At 34.5% G+C, this 24,508-nt stretch overlaps 1 protein-coding gene across 4 annotated transcripts in view; it reads right to left on the bottom strand.

Annotated features, from left to right (window-relative positions):
• The window catches only part of LOC125668453 (dual 3',5'-cyclic-AMP and -GMP phosphodiesterase 11-like), a 68,920-nt gene that overhangs the window by 12,259 nt on the left and 32,153 nt on the right, over positions 1–24,508 (bottom strand). For 2 of the 4 annotated variants that reach the window (XM_048902640.2, XM_048902641.2), the window contains exons 5-16: positions 23,188–23,217; positions 20,321–20,391; positions 17,546–17,609; positions 14,092–14,139; positions 13,539–13,682; positions 12,110–12,253; positions 10,859–11,005; positions 7,984–8,091; positions 6,779–6,888; positions 4,972–5,059; positions 4,697–4,797; positions 375–516 (exon numbers count right to left, since the gene is read on the bottom strand). In XM_048902640.2, the coding sequence (XP_048758597.2) occupies positions 375–516; positions 4,697–4,797; positions 4,972–5,059; positions 6,779–6,888; positions 7,984–8,091; positions 10,859–11,005; positions 12,110–12,253; positions 13,539–13,682; positions 14,092–14,139; positions 17,546–17,609; positions 20,321–20,391; positions 23,188–23,217 (1,197 nt within the window). The remainder of the gene's footprint in view (positions 1–374; positions 517–4,696; positions 4,798–4,971; positions 5,060–6,778; positions 6,889–7,983; positions 8,092–10,858; positions 11,006–12,109; positions 12,254–13,538; positions 13,683–14,091; positions 14,140–17,545; positions 17,610–20,320; positions 20,392–23,187; positions 23,218–24,508) is intronic. The other 2 variants (XM_048902642.2, XM_048902643.2) reach the window with 1 other exon arrangement.

Genomic DNA, 24,508 nt, shown 5'->3' on the forward strand with positions numbered 1-24,508 from the left:
TCAACAGGGGTCATCTACTACTTAAGATGTACTATAATGAATCAAGTTTGATGTCTGCATGTCCAGCAAAAGGTTCTCAAGATATTGAGCAAACAATATTTTCCTGGTACAAAGTAATTTAACTCATAACCTTTGACCTTGAATGCAGTAGAGGTCATCTACTTCGAAGGATGTACCAGCGTACTAAGTTTCATGTCTATCAAACAAATGACTCTCAAAATATAGAGCAGAATGTTGATGATTAGTAAATAGACAATTTTGAGTCCTATATATGTTGCTAATTCGTAGAGAGACAATTCTGAGTCCTTTATATGTTAATAATTAGTAGAGAGACAATTCTGAGTCCTATAAATTTTTATATAAATTAATCCTACCTTCAACTGCACTTCCCAAGGCTTAGTAATGGCAGACACATCAGATGCTGTCATCATCATAGATCTCAGCAAATCTCTGTCTCGCTCTCGATTCCAGTCCGTTTCGCTGCTCTTTACCAAGTTAAAGAATTCACCCCTAAACCTGTCAGAAAAATGTTCATTAACAGACCACTTAATTGACACTTTTCTTCTGAGACAAGTACTTAAAGCACCCCAGAAAGTTTGTTTCCATTTCGTATTCCTAAGAGGGCTTCCTGTACTTATAAACTTTTTTTTCCCATCTTTTAAGTCTGAGATGATTCAATTAGAGATCTCACAGCTTGATGAGGAGTGAAACAGTCCTCTCAATCACATGTTATTTTGTGAAATACCCTAAAGAAATGATGGTCAGAACACAGCTCATTATCCATAATTACAATAAAATTCTCCTTGTTTATCTAATTGCAAGGCTTTGGGAGACGTGAAATCTGATTTTGTTGGTAATGATGAGGATGAAAGTCTTGAGAGAGCAAAGACATGTGCCATTACTTCTGCATCTCTATTACCACTGATTATACACCCAATTCTTTAGACATGATATAATCTCAAAACCAATTATGAAAATTTGTTGGGTATATGGAATATTTGTTGGGTATATGGAATATTTGTGGTAAAGTTTACTTGTGATGATTGAAGTTGGTTTTGTCTGTGTGACAACAGTTAATTGTTGCAGTATGTTATCTCCCACCTGTGTCCCAACGTACATTACATTAAACTAAAATTTCCAACTCCCATTGTACTGATGGATTGATAGGGGATCAATTTTTAAAAAAAAAATATCATCATGTTTATATCACGTACTCTTAAAATTAATCGCCATAATTGCCAATAACAGATCAAGTGTAGCGTTGACACCTAAAACAACGGATACGGCTTGGATATTGAGCACCTCGATGGTGCTGATAGTGCCTCGAATTCCTTTCCTGTCCCAATACTCAACAGTGCTTAAAGGTGACAATTAATGAGTACGGAAAACTTATATATATTGGATGTGCTCTGTAACAGTAACTATGAACGCTTTTATTCTGAATAGTGGCTCAGTATCTAATAATATTATAAAACATAGATTTAGAAACGAAGATCTTCAAATACGTAAGGTAGAAAAAACAATCAAGATCAATGTTCAAAATATTTATGACAAGGGATATATAACTCTTAATTAAAAAAAAAAACATGAACGATATAAATGAAAAGGTTACACTGCTTGGTTTGTTTAGAAGAAAAGGTTCGATGTCATATCTCAAATTAAATACTATTTGAACATGGGTAAATACATTAGAGTATTGATATGAAATTCATTTCTTGGGAAAAAGATTAGATATCTGCATAATTTCTCAAAATATCATTTAAAACACTAAGAGGTAAAAAAAAAAATTAGATTGTCAATCGATTCTGGTAAAAAGTTGTATGACTTATAAGTGGGTTAATGGCAAATTCGTCCAAAATAACCTTACAAAATACAACTGACTTACAGGCAAACCAAATTATAAGTGTAACAGGAAGGGAGAAAATGCAACGGACCAGACTGGGATTCGAACCCGGGCCCCCTGAATCTCTAGTCAGTGCTCTACCAACTGAGCTAACTGGCCACCGGCGATCGAACCCGGCTGACCGCTACATAAGCAGTAGAGTAATCTTTTAAAATAAAATCTGTTACCATGTCATTTCATGTTCCATTTCTTTCAATGAATGCCATCAGAATTACACCCCAATAGCAATCATCTAGAACATCAGAACAGAGATAATAAACACCTGAATAGCGATCATGAACACCTGATAGTGATCTGAACACCCCGAGAGAGATCTGAACATCCCGAGAGTGATCTGAATATCCCGAGAGAGTTCTGAACACCCCGAGAGTGATCTGATCACCCTGCTGCAATCATGAACACCCATCAAGAAAAGAATTACAGTATAATCTGTCGAAACCGGCTATGTGTGATTCCAAAGAAATTGGCCAGTTTGCACAGAGTCCGGAGTGCAGAATGCTGACAATAATGAGAGTTGCTTCCCTTGTATTCAATATCTATGCATATGTGTGTAATGATTGCTAACGTTTTATTATATCACAAAAGAATTCAAAATGTGAAAATATAAATGTCAGTGTTTTATTGTCGTACTCATTTGAAAAAGTTTCAATTGTTATTAAACAGTTTAAAATCTGGGAATTATTCGCGCAATTTTCTGTTGCATGGTAAATAGACGATTTCGTCTACATCATCGCCGTTATCAAGTGCTACATTATGTACGTTCGTCAAGTTTGTGTTGTGTTCGTCTAAAATTTGTCTTTCCCAGCTTTCATTGTAAATGTATTGCTTTCAATTGTCTCAATTTGTGAAACGGAAACTTATGTAATGCCAAGTGATCGACCGGACATGGCGAGCTGTGCTAACTAACTGCATATCATCAGTGTCTGACTCGCCGTAGAGCTCCGAGAAGTCCACGAGGGGAAACCCTGCTTTTGGAAAACATAACGGGATTGTTGCCGATTTTGTTTCATTACAAGAATGTATCGAATTCATCGATTAATTGAACTTTGTCTTTTAATGTCAGTTCTTGTCTCTGTCGTTAGAGGGAGGGCGCCATTACCTCGTGCGTGGTGCTGTCATAATTGAAAAGTGCACCCCCTAAAAATCAGGTTTTATTTTAAACTGATCGCGACTCATCACCAGTTGCACTCTTTTACTTACCTGTGGCTTCCCTTGAGACACCCTTTGTGTACATCGCGTGTGATCGACCGAATACCGACGGGTTGGTCATCGTGGAGTGGCTGGTTTAAATGTGATAATTAGAGCTAATTATGAGCAGTTGGGACCTTGTGTACACCGAATACAATTAGGATGGTGTATCATCGAGCGGCCGGTTTAAACAGGATAATTAAAGTTAATTGATAGCAGTTGGGACTGCGTAAATCGGCCGATATACAGAATACGCAGTATCCGGAGTACAGGGAATTATTAATAAAGGATTTGTTAAAGAAATGTTAGGGGCTATATTTTGTGGCCGGAATTGACAGAGCGCCAGAGTACTCAGAGGCCGGTTTGGACAAATTATACTGTATAAGATTCATTTCTTATCATTTAAATATTTCAAAACATTGAGTTTAAATAACAGAGCATGAGTTTTTTGGTTTTCAAATCATACAACGTATTTTATAATACAAAACATGAAGTCAAAATCAGGTTTTCTTTGATGCAGAAATCAAACAAATTTTTCAGCTAAAAATCACCATAATTTCATCAAGACAATAAATATTAAATGATATATATGTTTGTAGGGGGTTGATTTCATGGTAAAAGAGTAATCATCCTTTCTTATACAAGTATAGCTGTTTCTCTTGCTCACGGTGCACAAAATTCATGGACATGGACATACTATGAAAACAACAAATTAAAATTTATATGTAATGATAAACGTTGTTAACACGTGTAATTATTTTTTTGTGAGTACTTGTGTAGTAGTTGGATATTCTGCCACTACTATTGATAGTAGTGGCAGAATGCCGAACTACTACACTTGTATACATCTGCCTTTAAAAAAGCATCCTGGTTTTTACCTGCATAGGAAAAAAATATCTGTAAAAATTGTGAGCATCACTTTTGCAAATTGTTAGTCACTGCAAACTAGTCATTATTTCTTGACACAAATTGTATAATTGCAAGGTAACTGATGAACATTACTCAATGCAAACACATATACTATTCACAATTCACAAATAAAAGTTCATTATCAGTCACTAAAGCAAAATCCTTATCAAAAATTTTGGTTTAAGAAATGTCCTGCAATAAACTTGCAAAACAGAAAAGAATAAAACCTTTAATAATTATACTTATCCAGGATGCATCGTTGCAGACATTCATGTGCAGCATTTAATTGTACTGCAGTGCTATAAGGATCAAATGAAGAATCTTTTATAAAGAACATGGCATGATTGTGCCTTTAATAGCCCTGAAAAGAGGGACGAATTTCAAATTTGCTGAATATACGAGCACTTTTACCATGACATAAAAACAAGAGGACTGCTATGACTTGTACATTCAATTTATGTCATGTCAATCATACATGCATGTCTTCAAAAATATGTAGTGGCATTAATGATTTAGTTGAAAAATATGCTAGATTTCAGCATATGTTCTGCTGAAGAAAATTTTGAGCAAGTATATCGTTTTATTCTATATCCCAATGTGCAAATTATGTAAACATTACAGTGCACAATGCCCGAGTTCTACATTATGTATATATCATATTGAACAATACCCGAGTTCTACATTCGTAATGCTTACTTGAAGTAGAGAGCCAGATCTGTGGCCAATATGGCATTCTCTAAAATCTGTATGATTTCTTCATACTCATTCTGTTTGATGTTACAAAGAATGTCGTTGCCCTACAGAGATAAGCAAACAGCAAACATCCGTAAGATGAACATAAAGAGAGTAGATGAACAGGAACTCGACATACAGAATTGAAATGAAAATTCTATCAACAATTACTATGATACAATATTCTTTGGAAGTAAAAATATTCCTCCTTACGTTCAAGACCAAATATGATCACCAACCTTGGTACTGAGAATCATAATGCACTGATCAAAGTGATGGTGTTCTAAAGTGGAGGTAGAGTAAAGGTCTGCCAGCGGGGAGGAGGTTCTACAAACATAGGTCAACACCAAATCACACATCTCTACAGAATCACACTCACATCAAAAGTAGTACAACTTTAAAGGGTACCTGTAAAGTGCAAAACAAAATCAAAACGAAACAAAACCTACCGAAACGAAACAGATTGTATAACCGAACTCTTTTAATTCAGTAATTAAAATGGTATCTGAGGCCCCTGTGAAAGTTACCACATATTGATAAAATTCGCCTCCCTTTTGATGTAGGCTTTCGGCTTGACTGATACAAAGTTTTAAAAGTTGGAAGGTGCGGGGAGGAGTAAGCACAAAGTACATATCCGAAGTTAATTAAATACCATGAGCAATTAGTTTCAGATCCATAAATTTCAGAACGGAGAGTTACAGTCTCACAGGTCAGAGATCTGGAGAAACACACTAAATGAGGGGTGGGGTCACCGGCGTTGGATCCGCCTTTGGGCATAAATACATGTTTCAGTATTTTTTGCTCTAAAGAAAAATCTATGTATCCATGTGAATATTGTGTATTTATATGTAGTATATCAAACGGTGGATTCTGAGTATGTCCCCCCGTTCCCTTTGTAATTTCTGCTTCCCTTGTTCATATAAGCCTTTTGATTTTATAAAATGCTGACCTCCTCCTGATATTATTGCATTAAAAAAATTCCATTTTCCATCCCATTTTCAATTCCCCATCTTAGCAACATTCCAAATGTATAGAGTTATCTTTAGACTTACTACATATCAATAATAATTTTTAATAATACATGCATATATATCTTACCGAATTGCATTTATATAATATGGTATACTATTTAATTTTTTCCATTATTGGAAGTACTCACACCTCAGCAGTGAGAGATCAAATAAGAGGTTAATAACTCTTCCTGCTTTCAACTTTCTCAGACACCAGCTTCTTCAAACAGTATCTATACCCAAAAGCGAATCCAACGCCAGCGACCCCACCCCTCGTTTAGTGTGTTTCCCCAGACCTCTGTGACTGTAACCCTCCGTTCTGAAATTTATGGATCCAAAACTAACTGCACGTGGTATTTAATCAACTTCAGATATGTACTTTGTGCTTACTCATCCTCCTCCTCCAACATTTAAAACTTTGTATCAGTCAAGTCGAAAGCCTATATCAAAGGGGAGGCGAATTTTATTTATATGTGGTAACTTTCACAGGGGCCCAAGATACCGTTTTTAATTATTATAATTAAAAGAGTTCGGTTATACAATCTGTTTCGTTTCGTTGGGTTTCGTTTTGTTTTGGTAGATTTAGTTTCGTTAGATTTCGTTTCGTTTCGCACTTTACAGGTACCCCAACTTTATATTTACTTATTCCATTTATTGCTAATTTTATTGGTTTAAAAACCCAGTAAAAGTGAGAAGATTTAAAAACCCAGTAAAAGTGAAAAGATTTAAAAACCCAGTAAAAGTGAGAAGATTTAAAAACCCAGTAAAAGCGAGAAAATTAAAAAACCCAGTAAAATGAGAAGATTTAAAAACCCAGTAAAATTGAGAAGATTTAAAAATCCAGTAAAATTGAGAAGATTTAAAAATCCAGTAAAAGTGAGAAAACACAAAACCCAGTAAAAGTGAGAAGACATATAGAGTGAAATTCACAACTTTATAGTGCTACTGTAAAATGGGATGCTGTAACAGCGGACTTGCTGTTTTGTGTAAAACGTTCACTGGTGTAATTATAGCGCTTCAATACTTAGATACCTACTTGATCTGGAATTGATTGTTGGTTCCCCGATGATCCAGATCATGACAGAGACAGGCAATAATTAGAGCCAGCTTCTCGGTTTCTGTGAGTATGTTATCCATCTGACCGGACTGTGAAGTAGAACATTCAACAACTGTGTACATATAATTCAACATACATGTATCTTACTGATTTTAAGTATCCTCTATAATCTCTAAAACTAATGAAAACAAACAAATTCAGGGACTTTATACCCACAGCTTAAGAGTTAATGTTGATGTGTGAAACTATTTACTACCTGATGTAAGTTAGTGACCTTGACCTTTGACCTGGTCTAAAACAATTGGGCCATCCATAAGCCACATATACTACTGCATTTCAAGCTTAAATTGCTAAAGCTAAAATCATATCAAAGATTTCATTCAGACTACAATTTATAGTATATGTGTTCTGGTGTCCACAGATAACCCTGTAGCCATGGAGATCAAGTATTGAATGTGATATTCAATTGCTAAAGCTGAAATTATACTTGATATGTCCTCCAGAAATCATTTGCTGGTTTATGCAAGTTGGTGACCTTGACTTTTGACCATATGGGTGAACTAACAAGAGTCCTGGAAATAGTACATATAACACATCTGTCACAAGCTTATGTAAGGTGTTTTCTGTAGCCATGAGTTGTAGAACTTTACTGAAGGTTGCATAAGCTATCATTATATAAGCTGTACGTGACATACATTCACATGCATCGTATGAATAAAATGCCATAGCTTTTAACCTATAACAGAAGGAAAATAAATAGACTAAAAGCTCTGTGTGCAAATTTTCCCCAAAATTGACTAAGTTCAACAACCTGTCATATTTTCAAACATAAAAGAAAGTTAGAAAATTTTTGTAAATTCAAATACTTGCAATATGCACATCTTCAAGATATTTAGTATTTAATGTATTATGTTTACAGGAAGACAATTTTTTATTATAGATATTTAAAACATCGAGTGCCTGGGATATGTGACCTTAATAATAGAAGTCATTCACTACATATTACTTTCTATTTCTAAAACTTGAACGGTATTTGAAATTAATTCAGAAACCAAGGTGTGTTACCAACAGACCCAAATCAATATTCCCTGCTTTCGCTAAAGTAAGAGCAATAAAATACACTAGTTGTTAAACAGACACTTTGAGAATGTTATTTTTCTATGAAACATACAATGAGAACTTACTTTTAACATGCAAAACATGGTTTGTGCAACATTAAAGGCATGCCTCCAGTTGTGGTAGGTCACATCTCGATAATTTTTCTTTACGCTCAGCATCCAGCGACAGACTGTCTGAGAAAATATAAAGATAAAACTTTAAACTTTGTAGTCAGCTGTGAAAATCCAAACACACTCACAACTAACCTGACGGGACTAATATCCCCCGCACAGCTCATCCACATTGGGGGCATCTTTGAAATACAATGTACTGTATAACTAAAGACCACAAAGACATGGGTTTCACCTGATTAAAAGTTACAGCCTACATGATATTCCTTAATCTTAATTTTCATCCATATCTATGGTGTAAAAAGGAGGAAATACAAATCTGAGCAACACAGCCCTACAGCTCTTTTGGGTTCCTAACTTGAATCTTCGTAACACTTAACAATAATTTAACTGCTACAGATGAATGGATGAAAAACACACACACAGACATGGCGAAACCAGTGGGAGAGGTACATAATTTTCTGAAAACTGAACAAATCCGTGAAAATATAAGGTCTACAGGTTTAAATGATACAGAACATTTCCATAAAAATTTGGTGAAAAAGTAAATGAAAAAAGCCTAAGAGAAAGGTAGAATGAAAACATTACAACCCTAAAGTTTGTTTGTGGGGTGTATAATCAACTAAAAATGATACGGATTTCCCAAAATTAACCAAAATTTAGGAAAAATAAAAGGAGGCTAAAAAAAGGTACATGGAATAAAGTATGATTGTGTAAAAATCAAATTCATTAGAAGAGTAGGTTGGAAAAAAAATGAATATCTTTATCTTAAATGATGAATTTCTTATTACTGTTAGGGTAATTGAGTGCATGTGTAGACCCTGATATACCCAGCATTACTGGTTGTGACAATGCACATTGTAGGCGTATAAATCACACTGTAAGGTGGGGAAAAATCCCTCTAATCAGTTACAAAGAGGCTTAATTCCATATCAGAGAGTAAAACTGCCAAGAACACACCATATAATGCTGAATTCTGTACCAAGATCAATAAAAAAATCACAAAGTTTTGAATTCTGTCCTAATCCTGCTACCTTAAACAAAGCTGGCGACATTGAGATAAACAGTTTTCCTGCATCAAGTTTACCCTAGAAACCTGAATTTGGCAAGAAATGAGGATCAATGATCATTTTACAAAGATCACTTGTTTACTTTCCAGTTGTGTCATATTCAAAGCATGCAAAAAACATGTTAATCTTAAGGGTAACCATGATTCCAAACCTTTCAGTCACACTGCATCTGATTTACAATTCTATATAATCTGAAGAATAAATTGATATGTGAGAAAAAAATTCCCATTTTCCTTAAAACTGTCTGATTAGTCAGTCAAGTCAAATAATGGACAAATCCCTGACCTTGATTGCCATGTTCGATTCATCACCATTTTTCTCTCTCACACTATTATTACAACCAAAATCCCTGATAAACTCAGGAGATAGTTTTCCCTTTTTGTTGTCATTCATAATTGCTATCCACCTCTCTACTGAGATGAAAAGCAGGGCTTGAAATTAGCAAGAAATACTCGCAAATTGCGAGTACATTTAGAAAATAGCAAGTAAAAATAGTGGGCACTCGAAAATCTTAGCGAGTGGTGATCTACAAACCATGATCGTATCATATCCGTTTTATACGGTGGTGCTCTATTCGCTTTTCTTTAACTTGCACTCAGAATCATACAAATGCCTACATAAACGACCGATTTCAACAACCGTTTCTATCCGAATTTTTCTCTTATGATTTTTTGAGAAACTCGGCATCAAACAAATGCTTTAGAGGTCGGACATCGCATTATGATGAAAAATATAGACATCTGCTACGAGTCCTGTTCACTTATAGGGGAGATTAAATTGAATTCCAAATATGAGGTTTTTGTTATTCATTTATCTAAAAAGAAATCGGAGTCTATGTTTTACAAAGTCTTCTGGTAGTCAATTTTATCAGAATGTCCTATCTACATTAATTCATTCTCGGGTTGTACTACAGCTTGTAGTGATGACACGAGTGAACTGCTCACCGCGTAGATGATTATCAAAAAAGTTCATGGGACTCGTGATCATGCTGCTTATAAACCATGAGTCTGAGATTTGCTTTGAAAAATCACTAGTGACACCCCTGATATGGCGTGAAATTGGAAGACTTTGGATTTAGACAGGTCTGCGGTATAAACAGGTTGTGGATTAGAGGTGCGATGGTCAAGACACCTAAACATTGCACCATATGACTTACGTAACTTACTGTCATGTCCAAACGATGTCTGTTGACCCACTAAGCTCAGTAATGATTGGGAAAATAATTGATTTTTAAAAAGCATGAAATAAGAGCACTGCTTCATTTTCATTTTAGCTTGTAGGTTTTTATTTTAGCCTGTGGATTTTTTACCCACAGGCTAAAATTAGCCTGTGGTAGAAAAAGTTAATTTAGACCCCTGGGAAAGTGGGCACGATTTCCACCGAAGCTGTGAGACTCCATCAACAACATCAAGTATTTTCCAACAATCTTCTGGCTTGTGTCTACCAGATTCTCTCCCCTCAACATCTCTGTTCTCTATAGTCATAACAAGGATACACTTATTTTCAACATTAATTGATCAAACTCTTCCCTAGTTGCACCTTTTACTATCATCTGTTTTCTGAGTCCGAGTTCAGTGGGTGCTGATCAAATGAGAATAATTGTGCCAATCAGAAAAAAATATTTTATAACTGCTCCGAAAGTACAAGCCTTGCTTTAGCTAATCCTACAGCCATTATGTAACTGATTCATGTTCAAATGATGCCACTTTTCACTCAAAATCCAACATTTCAATGACAGTTTTTACAGATCTGTGCCATACCTCATAGCTGATCCTGAACCTTTCCAGTAAATTGAGATCTATGAACATCCTGATGCTGGCTTTCAAAGTGTCATCATCATCCAGTCCAAAGTCACTAAAGCTGAAGTCTAACAGATTGTAGGCATACGTAGAAGGGATAACCATAGTCTGTAAAGGTATAATACGGTTCACTGCTAACTTAATACAGGAACATGTACTGGAGAAATTCTAGTTGGTGGTAAAACCAGGGAGGCAATGATAAGACATATTTGCTATGCAGAAATGTCTTTCAGATGTGGAAAATGTGAAATTTAAAATTGCTATTGTTTCACATAATATTAAAGTCATACTTTCAAAGGAAATGAAATGTTTTAACCTTGATGAAAAGATTCCACAAATTTGGTGATTCAGTACAATAACAAAATCAGAATAGGGGAAGGCAAAAGAAAAAACGGAAAACAGATTTGCAGATCACAAAGAAAATTACAACGCCCTATACCACAGGATAACTATGAATCCTCATCAATCTTGTGTTTCTGCTTCACAGTCGCCTGTCCTGCTAATGTTCTACCTTGTAGTATGCTTCCGTTCCATGCTTACTATGCTTCCATTCCATGCTTACTATGCTTCCATTCCATGTTTAATATGCTTCTGTTCCATGCTTACTGTGCTTCCGTTCCATGCTTACTATGCTTCCGTTCCATGCTTACTGTGCTTCCGTTCCATGCTTACTGTGCTTCCGTTCCATGCTTACTGTGCTTCCGTTCCATGCTTACTGTGCTTCCGTTCCATGCTTACTGTGCTTCCGTTCCATGCTTACTGTGTTTCCGTTCCATGCTTACTGTGCTTCCGTTCCATGCTTACTATGCTTCCGTTCCATGCTTACTATGCTTCCGTTCCATGCTTACTATGCTTCCGTTTCATGCTTACTATGCTTCCGTTCCATGCTTACTGTGCTTCCATTCCATGCTTGCTATGCTTCTGTTCCATGCTTACTATGCTTCCATTCCATGCTTACTATGCTTCCGTTCATGATTACTTTGCTTCTGTTCCATGCTTACTTTGCTTCTGTTCCATGCTTACTATGCTTCCGTTCCATGATTACTATGCTTCCGTTCATGATTACTATGCTTCCGTTCCATGCTTACTTTGCTTCCGTTCCATGATTACTATGCTTCCGTTCCATGATTACTATGCTTCCGTTCATGATTACTATGCTTCCGTTCATGATTACTATGCTTCCGTTCCATGCTTACTATGCTTTTTTCTTACCTTGAGTCTACGGGCTTCATCAGCCGGCGCAGAAGCATGGTAGGAAAGACACTCCAACGAGATACGCTGCTTCGCCATGGCTTTCATCACCGTTTCATACATTTGTGTGTTGTTGATTCCTAGACCACAGAATATGGCAAAAGCCTGAAAAATGCATTTGTGTGTTGTTGATTCCTAGACCACAGAATATGGCAAAAGCCTGAAAAATGGAGCAAGCTTTAAAAATATAAAACTCGGAAGTTGTTTATACTTTCTAAATTTCTAATAGTCTGCTTAATGAACAAAGTGCTATCATTATAAAAATCTTCCTTCAAAATACTGAAAATGTTCTATCAGCAGATTCTAGCCACTCAGTAAATTCAAATGACTCCACAATGAAAGAATTGTTCAATGCACCATAGATAAAATTAAAAGATATTTTACACATTGTAGTGATAGTATTATAAGTCTAATTTAATACCATAATTTTCACAATATGCTAGTTTTCCAATAACAGCTTTGGCAATTGAGGTCTCTATCATATAACCATAGCTATTTTCACATACAATATTATTTGCCATGTGATATATCAAACTTCAAAACCACAGGCACTTGACATTTCAAATATCTAAAATTTAAAAAAAAAAACGGTCTTTCTATAAACAAAATATTTCTTTATATAGGAAGACAGATTTCTTTATTATTGACCAATATTTAAAATGTCAAGTACCTGTTTTCAAAACTATGTTGGTGAAAACATGCACATCATATCAAATACATATTCAAAATTCTGCTAACTTATAAACTCTTAATTTTATATGCAAAAAACCCAAGAAAACCCATCATTTTATGCTGTCATATTTTATACTCAGTAGTTGTGTCAAGGTATAATGCTACAATGACCTTTTCTAAACAACTGGTATACATATAACTAAATGGACCACTGTCTAAATTTTGTAAACCAATTGATTTTCAGAGGCTAGGAATGACAACCAACTTCTTTACCATGATTCAATGTAACCTTGTCAGACTCGCGTCAAGCAATCTGTAGTTGTGGAAAACATAAAGCTAAATGAGCAAATGTTTCAGATTCTTTTGATTTCAGGGGATTTTGTCATAAATAATCTTGTCTTAAACACTAATTCTTAAGAAAATCTAAAATACTTGATAACTCCCTTCAAAAACACTGGAATCAGAAATAACTAATAAAGGCGAGAAGAAAACTGCTTTACACAGTTTTCCCATTTCAATTGCACTGAAATCGTATCTGCATCTCTTCTCACACTGTAACTCTGGCATTCTTCATAAGATGGTTTTCATGTCTGATCAAAAGAAAAAAAAATCTTTCCGGCCTCTCAAGCCCAACATTTCCTGAGCATGCAATCCTTGAACCCATACCAAATGTCTATACCCAGTATGCCTTAAAATTTACTACTTCATCAATCAATACCTCAAACAGATTTTCGTCGTTCTTTTTGAAGATTGAGCCATCCAGCTTGTTGATCAATTGAGTGACACCAATTACTTTTCCATGCGCATTCTTGATTGGCATACACAAGATGGCCTTTGTCTTGAAGTTGGGATCAATATCCACCTAAGACATAATGAAATTAATAATGCAAAATCTGTCTCTCATATCTTATACATCACACCTGTCTTTCTCTACTGCGTATTGATAGGGTGAAAAACTTCAATGCAAAAACATATCAATTCTGTTTGTCTACTTTTCTGTTTTGTTGCTAACAAAAAATTGGAAATACCATTTACATGTACAATTAAGAGTGTACATGTATAATGTATAAAACTTTACATCCCAGAGATTTCAAATCGCATACCATTAAAACTGGCATATAATTAGGACAATTTCTAAAATCCCCTGTTACGCTTTAAAAAATAATATACATGTACTTTTGAAATAAATTAAGTTATACTCATTTCCTTGCCACTTCCAGTATATTTAAAGAAATTATTCAAAATGTTACACAGAAAATCCCATTACGTACTGTAGGGTCAAATCTGTTATCTTCGTAGGCATTAGCAATATTCAAGGTCTGTAAATGAAAGCCAATATAATCTTATTTTCTGAAAAATCCAGCTACATATATATAAAAGATATTTCTGCAAATCATACAATGGTATAAATCAATGAAAATAAAAACATGTTTTGTTTCTAGTAATTAAAATTTAATATATATCAACTAATGCATGCATATAATTAGTGGTATCTTTCGAGATATACTGCAGGGTGGATTTGGAAGTGTTTCCTTTGGTGTAAAGCAGTTGTAACAACTCAGTGATAGATCTAAAGGGAAAAACACACACACACCCCTTTGGTTAAATTTTTTAAAATTAAAAAGGTAATTTTTTGCCATTTTGGGGTCTTTAACCCCCAACACCAACCTCCACCACCTCCAACAAGTTAGAGCCTCGATTAGCATTCCTTATATACCTCAGCCCAACTCAAAAGTACCTCGGTGTGAACCTCTAGCATGTTGTAGTAACCCCATCCATTCATTCTTGGGTGGAAAAGGTACAAACTTGAGTCACAACCCCCCACTTTTAAAATTTTCTGGATCCTAATTGTAGCTCTTCCACATTATTTCTCAATTCAAAATTTGCATAAACCCAAGTTATCGTTCGTTGCAAGAGTTATCTTTTCATTACAGCCAGTATGATGTGACATTTTAGTTTTCAGTATGTTTTTTACCACCTATATATATATATATATATATATATATAGTTCAGTCAAAGGACATCACATTGTTGGCACTAAGGGGAAGGTTCGAAAGAAGTGCACAGTATTCTTAAAAAGCACACAGCTACTCAAAAGTGCCTTGCTTTGAACTAAAATTTCTGATTTCTTTCATTTTCATCTTCCAAAGTAAATAAAATAGTAGCGATGTGTGCTTTCCTCTTCAAAGCTAAAAAATAAGACCAATCAAATATAACTTTTCTATTAGGCCAATAGTACAAATAGAATCAGTACAATTATAATCACCCACTCCCATTTTTGCAGTCTGTAGAGGGCGTTAGTGTAATTATACATATATAGTCTGAACAGAATGAAATTTCTAACACATTTTTGCATCAGCATTCTACTTCTTTTTACATGTATCTTCTTCTAAATGTTTATGATTTTACAAATGGATAGCAAATGAAATTAATCAGAATTAAGACACTGAAACCCCCAAGACTCTGAAAGGTTTATTTACCATTCCACCACAGTGATGGCAAAGATCAAAGATTGCAGCCGTCATCATTCTGCTACAAATCTTCAAACGTAATAGATGATTATGAGAAAATTGATACATTCTCTCGCTTGCACTTAATGTTTCGCTAATGTAACAATGAAGTCCATAACTGATCATTCTGATGTCCCAAGTTTGTATCATTTCTGTCTGGGGGTAAGGTAGGACTGGGCTGAAGAGGCCAAAATGGCAAGAAATGACAATTTTTGTTAGAAATATTTAACATATGAGGAGGGTGTTTGCCACCCCTATAACCCTTTCTTGATCCGCTATTGTCATACTAAAGAGCAGAATTTTTAAGTCTATTGAAATTGTATAGTGTATTGCAAGTATAATTTGTGTCTTGCAATTATTTTCATTTTTACTGTCTCCTTGGTTTGCACTGTTGCTATAGGGAGTTCACTTTTTTCCCAACTGATCGATTGCAGAATTCATAATTATGAGGCAGGACAAGTACAGCTGGCTCTTTCGATGACCATCGATGCATGTTTTTATGATATAAATGTCCACTGTGAAGAAATTCCTTCTTCTTTTTTTCTTTTTTTTACCGAATCAATGCATGACATTTCGAATGTAAATAACATGGAGGATGATCATCTGTAATTTTGATATCCAATACTCTGTGTATATATTTTTCTTTACAAAATTCAAGTTCCCCCTGTGTTATTGCCAGTAACATACCATTTCCTGGCAGTCACAGGAATGATTCCTGCCTTTTATCAAGTAGAAATCTACATTACAGGTGGATTAGATCATAGTTAGGTCTGGAAAATTGCCTTTAAAGACTGTTTCTGGGAACATATATATAATTCAAAACCTACATATGTTGTCTGTTCAGTACAGTGTTTTAATTCATTATGTTCAAAAGCTCTTTTCAAAAGCTCTTTTGATCCCATGGGGATCCGGGTTAGAATAGGTCTTCAGTACCCCTTGCTTGTCGTAAGAGGCGACTAAATGGGGTGCATGGTCCTTTGAATGAGACCGCAAAAAACGATCGAGGTCCCATGTCACAGCAGGTGTGGCACGATAAAGATCCCTCCCTGCTCAAAGGCCACAAGCGCCGAGCATAGGCCTAAATTTTGCAGCCCTTCACCGGCAGTGAGTCTCCATATGAGTGAAATATTCTCGAGAGGGACGTAAACAACAATCAATCAATCAATCAATCAATCAAAAGCTCTTCTGGCAAACTTTCCCTTTGATCCATTTACTTTCATTAACAGATTAGAAATAAAATTTCATAATGTCTTTCATATGATTCAAAATATTTTCAAACGTTGTAACTTCTTCGTGAGCCAAATGTTCAATTCGCTTATGAGCTGCGAATCAGACACTTGGCTTGCGAAGATGATGTTGTAAAGACATTAATTTTTGTAAATTTTGCAAAGTCACTATTTTACAAATTTTCGGAAGTAACATGTACACCTTCTATAAGGAATTTCTTCACAAAGGACTCATGTAGCAATAATCACTCTATAGGAAAACCAAATATTTCCATGGGGAGCAATGTGCAAGTCAATAAATATTTGAAAACACAATGGAGATTCCAACTTATTTTTAAGACCCATTTTTCCTGTTGTCACCAAGGAGAAAATGATGTCGAATTGCGTAATGTTGTGCAAATGACATAAATTTCACTGACGGCAATACTTTGTCCAATACTAAACTAAGACAAAATGCTGTCTAGGGAGAAATATATCATTCAGGCAAAATAAATTGTGAGAAATTTCTTTGAACATTAAACATCTTTTTCATGCTGAGAGCTATTCTATCAAGTGTAATTGTGAAATGGGAAGAATCATGAGTTTCAATTTCAAAAGACTTCCCAGTATTATATAACCACAATATGAAATCGTGCAGCTCTCAATCATTCCAATTAAAAACTTTTTCGTCTAATGAGAGGGTTCCTTCCTTCTAAAACTATAACATCGCAGACGGTGGTATCACTTCAAATGCAGTTCATCTTGGGGGAAAATCTATATCTCTGAGCTTGATGACTCTCAAGATTCAAAAAGTGTTGCTCATGTATTCATTGTTAACTGCAAGATGAACCCAGAGAAATTTCATATCTCTATAATACTTGGAGAAGAGTCGGCTCAGTCAATAGTGGTCTCACAGAGGTACATCGTAAGATAATTTTTGTTATTACTTTCTTTATTATTATTTATAGTTTGCAATCCTTAATTCTTTTATTTTAATTCCTAAAGCATACCTTTCCTGTTGCAGCAACATAACCAGATATTCCGATATGGATGGGAAATCTAGGTTCTGCAGGCCTGGAAAAAAACCCATTACAATCTTATAATGGCTTACAAAAACAGAAGGAGATTAGTGACGTGTCTCACAGAATACTGATCTGCTTTCTCACTTATTTCAGTTAGCAACTGCAACCATAAAATTTTATTGTTTGGAGGGCTTTGATAAAAAAAAATTGTTGCTCCCAACAAAACCTTTTACATGTACTAAAGCCCAATTGTTAAACTAGGACGATAAACCATGAAATCTGAAATCTCTGGCGCGATTTAAGCATACATATCTATACTCCATCAAAGATACCATATGTGGTTATCCCATTACGCTCGATTGTAAAAATCACATTCACAAGAAATAATTGTGCATAGATAATGCATTAAATCTTTCAATTTGTTCTTGTTTGATCAGCGCTAATACAACCCACTGAATTAGGTTTGCTGCATTCATGACCAGCTTCCTATTTACTTTCATTTTGATATTGCATACTTGTGTTGAGTACATTGTACAAATATTCAAACAAAATACATGACTTCATCAATCACTCTTGATTGATTTTTTCCAATAATCAAAGCAAAATTGAAATTGCTATACTGGCCACATCTATAATTGACAAAAATCTTTTCTCCTTTGAACATATTATGTAAACATATATAAAATTTGTCTGCTTGTACAGGATTTATGTTCAATTCTGAGTGTCAACAAAAAAATTTCAAAACAGAAAATTCACCCACCAACAGTTTGAAAAGCTAAGGCATATATCATACAATTACTGACATTATCTAGGTCAATAATTATGATGTTTTAGAGAGAAACAATATTCACCTCACCTGTATAGACCAAGAAAATGTCAGTAATTGTTTTATAAAATGATTAAATAATTAAAAACATTAAAATTGGCTACCAGATTTTACAAAATGATATCTGGTCTGCCATCCTTGATTACAGTTAGAGTGCAGGACCTAGTCAAAAGTGATTAGAGACACAAGTTTTCATTGGAAGACCAAAAAATACTAACCAATCGGATCAATCTGGAAACTTACAATTCATTTTTGGCCTGATGTTGGAAATCCAAATGCTATTTTCACCTTGAAGACATGTGGAGGTAAATATTTTCTCTATTTTGTTGGATCTCAGCCAATCAGAATGGCCAGAATTATTCAATCTTATGATAATTTACATTATTTAGACTTGGACTAGAATGTTGCATTTATTGGGTAAAATGTTTCAACTTATTACCAGCTATATTTCTATACACATAGTCAGTAGCTAAAATAAAATAGCAATATGGCGAACATTAAAATTCAGTGATCATAGTACATATAGTAACATGTTTTTATTCATGACGTAGTCATGTGTTGTTTAGAATTTAAACAATCATGGGAAGTACCAGTTGGAATTGGTATATTTCATTATTCTCTTAGACATATTTTGTAATATTTTCTTAGGTAAAGTCCCTAATACAACAAGAGGTCCATGGGCCACAATGCTCACCCGAGTCACTTTGGTCCATATTTTAAAGATGTTCCCCTTTATATTTGCATGTAAAACTTTGATCCCCTATTGTGGGCCCAACATACCCCTGGGGACCATGATTTTAACAAAATTGAATCTGCACTATGTCAGGAAGCTTTCATGTAAATTTGTACTTTCCTGGCCCAGTGGTTCTAATGAGAAGAAGATTTTAAAATATTTTCCCCAATATATTTACATGTAAAACTTTGATCCCCTATTGTAGCCCCAACATACCCCTGGGGGTCATAATTTTAACAAATTGAATCTGCACTATGTCAGGAAGCTTTCATGTAAATGTAAAACTTTTCTGGACCAGTGGTCCTTGAAAAGATTTTAACAGATTTTCCCTACACCTCTGGTGTGTCAAGGGGTCCATGTTTGCCCAACTATCTATTTTGTATTGCTTATAGGAGTTAAGAGATTGATCACTGTTCATTGTCTTCACCTTCATGTAAAACTTTGATCCCCTATTGTGACCTATCCTACCCCCAAGGGGGGCCATGATTTTCACAAACTTGAATCTGCACTATGTTGGGAAGCCTTCATGTAAATTTCAGCTCTTCTGGTCCAGTGGTTCTTGAGAAGAAGATTTTTAAATGACCCTACCCTATTTTTGCATTTTTGTGATTATCTCCCCTTTGAAGGAGACACAGCCCTTCATGTGATTAAACTTGAATTCCCTTCATCCATAGATGTTCTGTGCCAAGTTTGGTTGAAACTTCCCCAGTGGTTCTGGAGAAGAAGATTTTTAAAAGTTCTCATGTATTTTCACTATTTCACTATTATCTCCCCTTGGAAAAGGGCATGGCCCTTCATTTGAACAAATTTGAATCTCCTTCACCCAAGGATGTTTTGTGCCAAGTTTAGTTGAAATTGGCCCAGTAGTTCAGGAGAAGAAGGTGAAAAGTTTACAACAACAGACAACGGACAAACTTCGATCAGAAAAGCTCACTTAAGCCTTTGGCTCAGGTGAGCTAATAAAACAGTCACGTAATAGGTTTGTTACTGTCTGTCTATAAGTTGTATTGATCAAACCCACAAATTTTTTGCAAATCCAGGTTGAAATCTGTGTTAGTACATTCCTAACAATACTAGTAGTGATCTTAACATGATTCCAGACACATAATAGAGAAATCAATCAAATGGTAATGATTTAGAATCAACTATCCAATTAGAAATAAAATAATGTTGCAAAAGAGATATGTACAGAACAATTACTTGCCATTCTCTATTAAAGGTGTCACTGTTGTCAAAATCGGTGTTCTCCAAATCAAAGACTTGTGAAAAAATCCCCTGCAAAGATAAATGAAAACATATATGAATAGTATAATGCTATGTGTTCTTTTAAAACCTCTCTTACTTTAACACATAAAAAATCTCTGGTAATACAGTTTATTGATTTCACTATCATCTATCGTAAACAAAACTAATATTGCAGTAACTAAATATTTTTACCCTTTATAATTTCCACTATAGAAAATTAATTACCAATCAATTCAGAAAATCTGCCTTTATGTTCTCATCACTTGAAATGCAAGAGTGAAATATAGATACACTGTTAATGTTATTTCATCATTAGATTGAAGTTCAAATGCAGCATGCAAATTATTGACAAAATATGCTACTTTTTGATACTGAAAAGCATATCACAATTGTTGTCAAGCGAATTCTGTGAATTTATGTCCCATACTAAATCCTATATCTAATACGTTTTATTTAATTTGTGCTCTTAAAAAGGTTGAAATTTTCACAAAGACTTTCTTTGCAAAAATTAAACATCAGCAAGAGATAGGAGCTGTGACCTTGACCTTTCCAGATGGCGATTTTTCATGTGAAATGTCATCGCTAAAGTGCATATAGTAATACCTGAGATATTATCCGGAAAACATTTCTTACTATCAAGTATGTGCTACCTTGACCTTTGACCTTAAAACAATAGGGTTCATCCTTTTGTGGCAGAGACTCATCATGTGAAGCCTCAAATAGCATTTGAGATACCGGGTATCATCAAAAAACTATTTCTTACCATATGTGAGCTGGTGCCCAGTGACTTATCAACACAAAAAAAGTAGTCACTCATCCTTTTTACTGATAAAGATTTTTCAAGGGATTAGTTCCTAAAGCTCATATAGCACCAATTTGAGACATCATCCCAAAACCATTTCTCAGCATTTGCAAGCTGGCGAACTTTAAATTAAAAAATTTGCTCCTAAAATTCAAATGATATTTAAGATATACAGAAACCAAGGTGTTGCAGAAAGACTGATTAGACAGACCCAAACCAACACTCTCCACTGTAGCTAAAGTGCAATAGGAAACAACTCAAAAAGAAAAATTTAAACTTTAAATTCTATAGTGTTAAACTTTAATATAGACCATGTGTAAAAGAAAAAAATCATGCATTTGACTCCAGATCTTGTTAATAAGGCAGTTATCATCCTTTTCAGGAAATCCATAATGTATTATAGCAAAATAATCTGTAACTGCAAGACATTTGAGTACCAAGCGCTAAAATATATGAAATGATCAGTAACTTCTCTTTGAAAATGATTTACAGCCGTCTTTGATAATCAGACAATTCATTATTTTGTGCGAGGAGCTCCACTTTGATGCAGTGGCTCCTGTATCAATGTAAAATATTCATTTAGAGCCAATTTGCTTTCCATCTGATGAAAAATCAACCAAATAAGCAATACCCTGTCACTACAGTTAAAACAAGACAGAGCAGTAACTCTCAATCCTAGGTAAATATATAGCAATTAATCCAAAATTTCAAGGAGAAATCATCAAGAAATCAATAATATATCATTGTTTGTACTTCCTGGATTTTGTTACAAAGTTATAATCATATATACTGTGATGTTTAGTACTTTGAAAGACATATACTAGATGAATATTCAAACTAATACTATAAAATCTAATTATGGAAATCTGCATATTTCTTGTACTTGTGTTTTATCTGGATATCTGATAAATATTGAATGAATGCATTTGAAGACATATCAGTAAAAAAAAATGTTACATAACTATACACTAAAAGAGAGAGAGAAAAGAGAGAAAATATGATTCATAGTTTTGTAGTCCCATATCCAAAAAAGAATCCTGAAGATGAAGCATAGGAAGGATATCAGGGTTTAACCTACAGGATCTCGAGACACCTACAGGAGTAAAATAAGTTAAATATCTGCTGGACACAGGTCAAATAGACATACCAAATTGTGATATTTTTAGATTAGTCCTTGAAGATGATCCTGACCTCCAAATCCTTCCTTTTTAATTAAAGGACACGAAGGTTGGATCCAGAAAATTTCAAAAATGGGAATATGATGGTACAGACCTCAACAAAATATTGAATTCTATACAAGTCAGCTGAAAAATTCAAAGCTTTTCTTCCTGAAGTGGAATAAAATTTATAACAAATGTTGTGAAAATATAGATGGGGAATGAAGCAAATTTCAAAAACTGTAATGTGTCTTATTATAAATTGGAGTAAAGTTTAAATTTTTTTTCTCTCAGCAAATTAATAGTATTCCGTGGTCACTGCCTTGTGACAGTAATGGTCGTGGTGGTGGTAGTCATGTGAGTGGCAGCCCGAGGTCTGCCTCTGAATAGAAGTAGAACTTCTTAAGTAAAACTTCAGATTAGATCCACAGTTTTTTCTATTGTCAGGAAGTGTGAGATTATGCCTATCACACACGGTGTATTGCTGGTATAATGAACAGCAAGATTGAAAATACAGTGTTTTTTTCTTAATTTTTTTGCAATTTTGGGGTAAAGTTTCATTTGATGGCAGTATAACTATTCAAACATGACTACATAATCTCACTTCAAAGAGCAATTGTCAGGTGCAAGATATACCAGGGTGTTAAAAAGGGAGCAAAGTTTAAGTGCAGAAACATGTCATTTTTGAGGAGGGATTCATCATCATTTTGGTTTTTTAATTAGCTGACATTGATTTACATAACTTTAATAGAAAATCTGTTGGAATAATGAAATTCAGCATTCATAACAAAGCCTCAAAAATGACATTTCTTGAATATTTTCAATGCAAGTGCTGTTAATGGTGCAAGATCACTTTGAAATAGTCACCATGCCAAGCGGGCAGTGTTTGATATTTTTCTGAAAAAGAACGAAGCATGCTTATGATTTACAATGTCATGAAGGGTTGCAACTTTTTTAAAGGCTTAAAGCACAAGTTTTGCTTGAGGACAATGGGTTTATAGACTAAACTTTATTCCCTCACAGAAATTGGCATCAATTAATATACTGCTTTCAATGTTAAATGAAATTTGCTATAATCTATGGATACTATACATATGTAGAAATTCAAAAAAAAAAATTCTTTAGTCTGGAGTGAAAGAGTTAGTATATAGAAATGCATGTACGTAGTATCAAATTTTTCCCCATGAAATTTATGTTGTGCGATTAATTTCATGTGACAGATTTCCTGTTATAATACCTGAAGTAGAGCCCGTTACACTGTCTTAAACTACGCACTGTCACTATAAATGTGTATCAGGTCAAAAGAGGACATTTCATTTCAAATTCCTCACTTGATAAAATATATAGAGGACTCTTAGATGATTTATCATTTATTCAATCTTTTTTCTCTTCACAATCTAGATATGTTGGCAATAAGAAGTATAATATATCTAACAAGAGGCCTATAGGCCACATTGCTCACCTAAGTCACCTTGGCCCTGCCATTGTTTAGTTGTTGTAATTTTTTAGCAATCTTTATTCCCATGAAAATATTTGACCCTATATTGTGAGCACAACCTAGCCCCAAATTATCACAACATAACTGAAAATGAATTCACATAACACAGAGATGCCTCAGCATCAATATGACTAACATGATCTTGCTGTTCTGGATAAGACCAAGGTCACAAGGTCATAGATTATGGTATGATATGAAGACCTTGCCTTAAGAAATCTACATATGAAAGCTTTATCTCCAGTAGTTCATGAAATATTGAACAGGTAAGATTTTTATTAAAAGTAGTCAAACACTAAAGTATGTCAAGGTCTTGCCATAAAGAATCTATATACAAAATATAAAAGCTTTACCTTAAATAGTCCAGGCGATATTGATTAGGTCAGGATTTTAAAGAAAGTAGGTCAAGATCAACTGATCAAGTACAATTGTATCACAAGGATTCGTCATAAAAAAACTACATACAAAATATAAAAGCACAATCTACAATAGTTCTGAAGATATTTAACAGGTTATGTTTTCTTAAAAGCAGGTCAAATTTCAAGGTCACAAAGTCAAAGGTCATAGTATGAAATAAAAAGTCTTCCCATAAGAAATCTATACACAAAATGAGAAAGATCTACCTTGAATAGTCACAAGGTCAAACTTCACAAAATAGTAAGGTCTTGTCATAGAAATATAAAAACCCTACAT

Source organism: Ostrea edulis, chromosome 4 (genome assembly GCF_947568905.1).
Source record: "Ostrea edulis chromosome 4, xbOstEdul1.1, whole genome shotgun sequence".
Classification (NCBI taxonomy): Eukaryota; Metazoa; Mollusca; class Bivalvia; order Ostreida; family Ostreidae; genus Ostrea; species Ostrea edulis.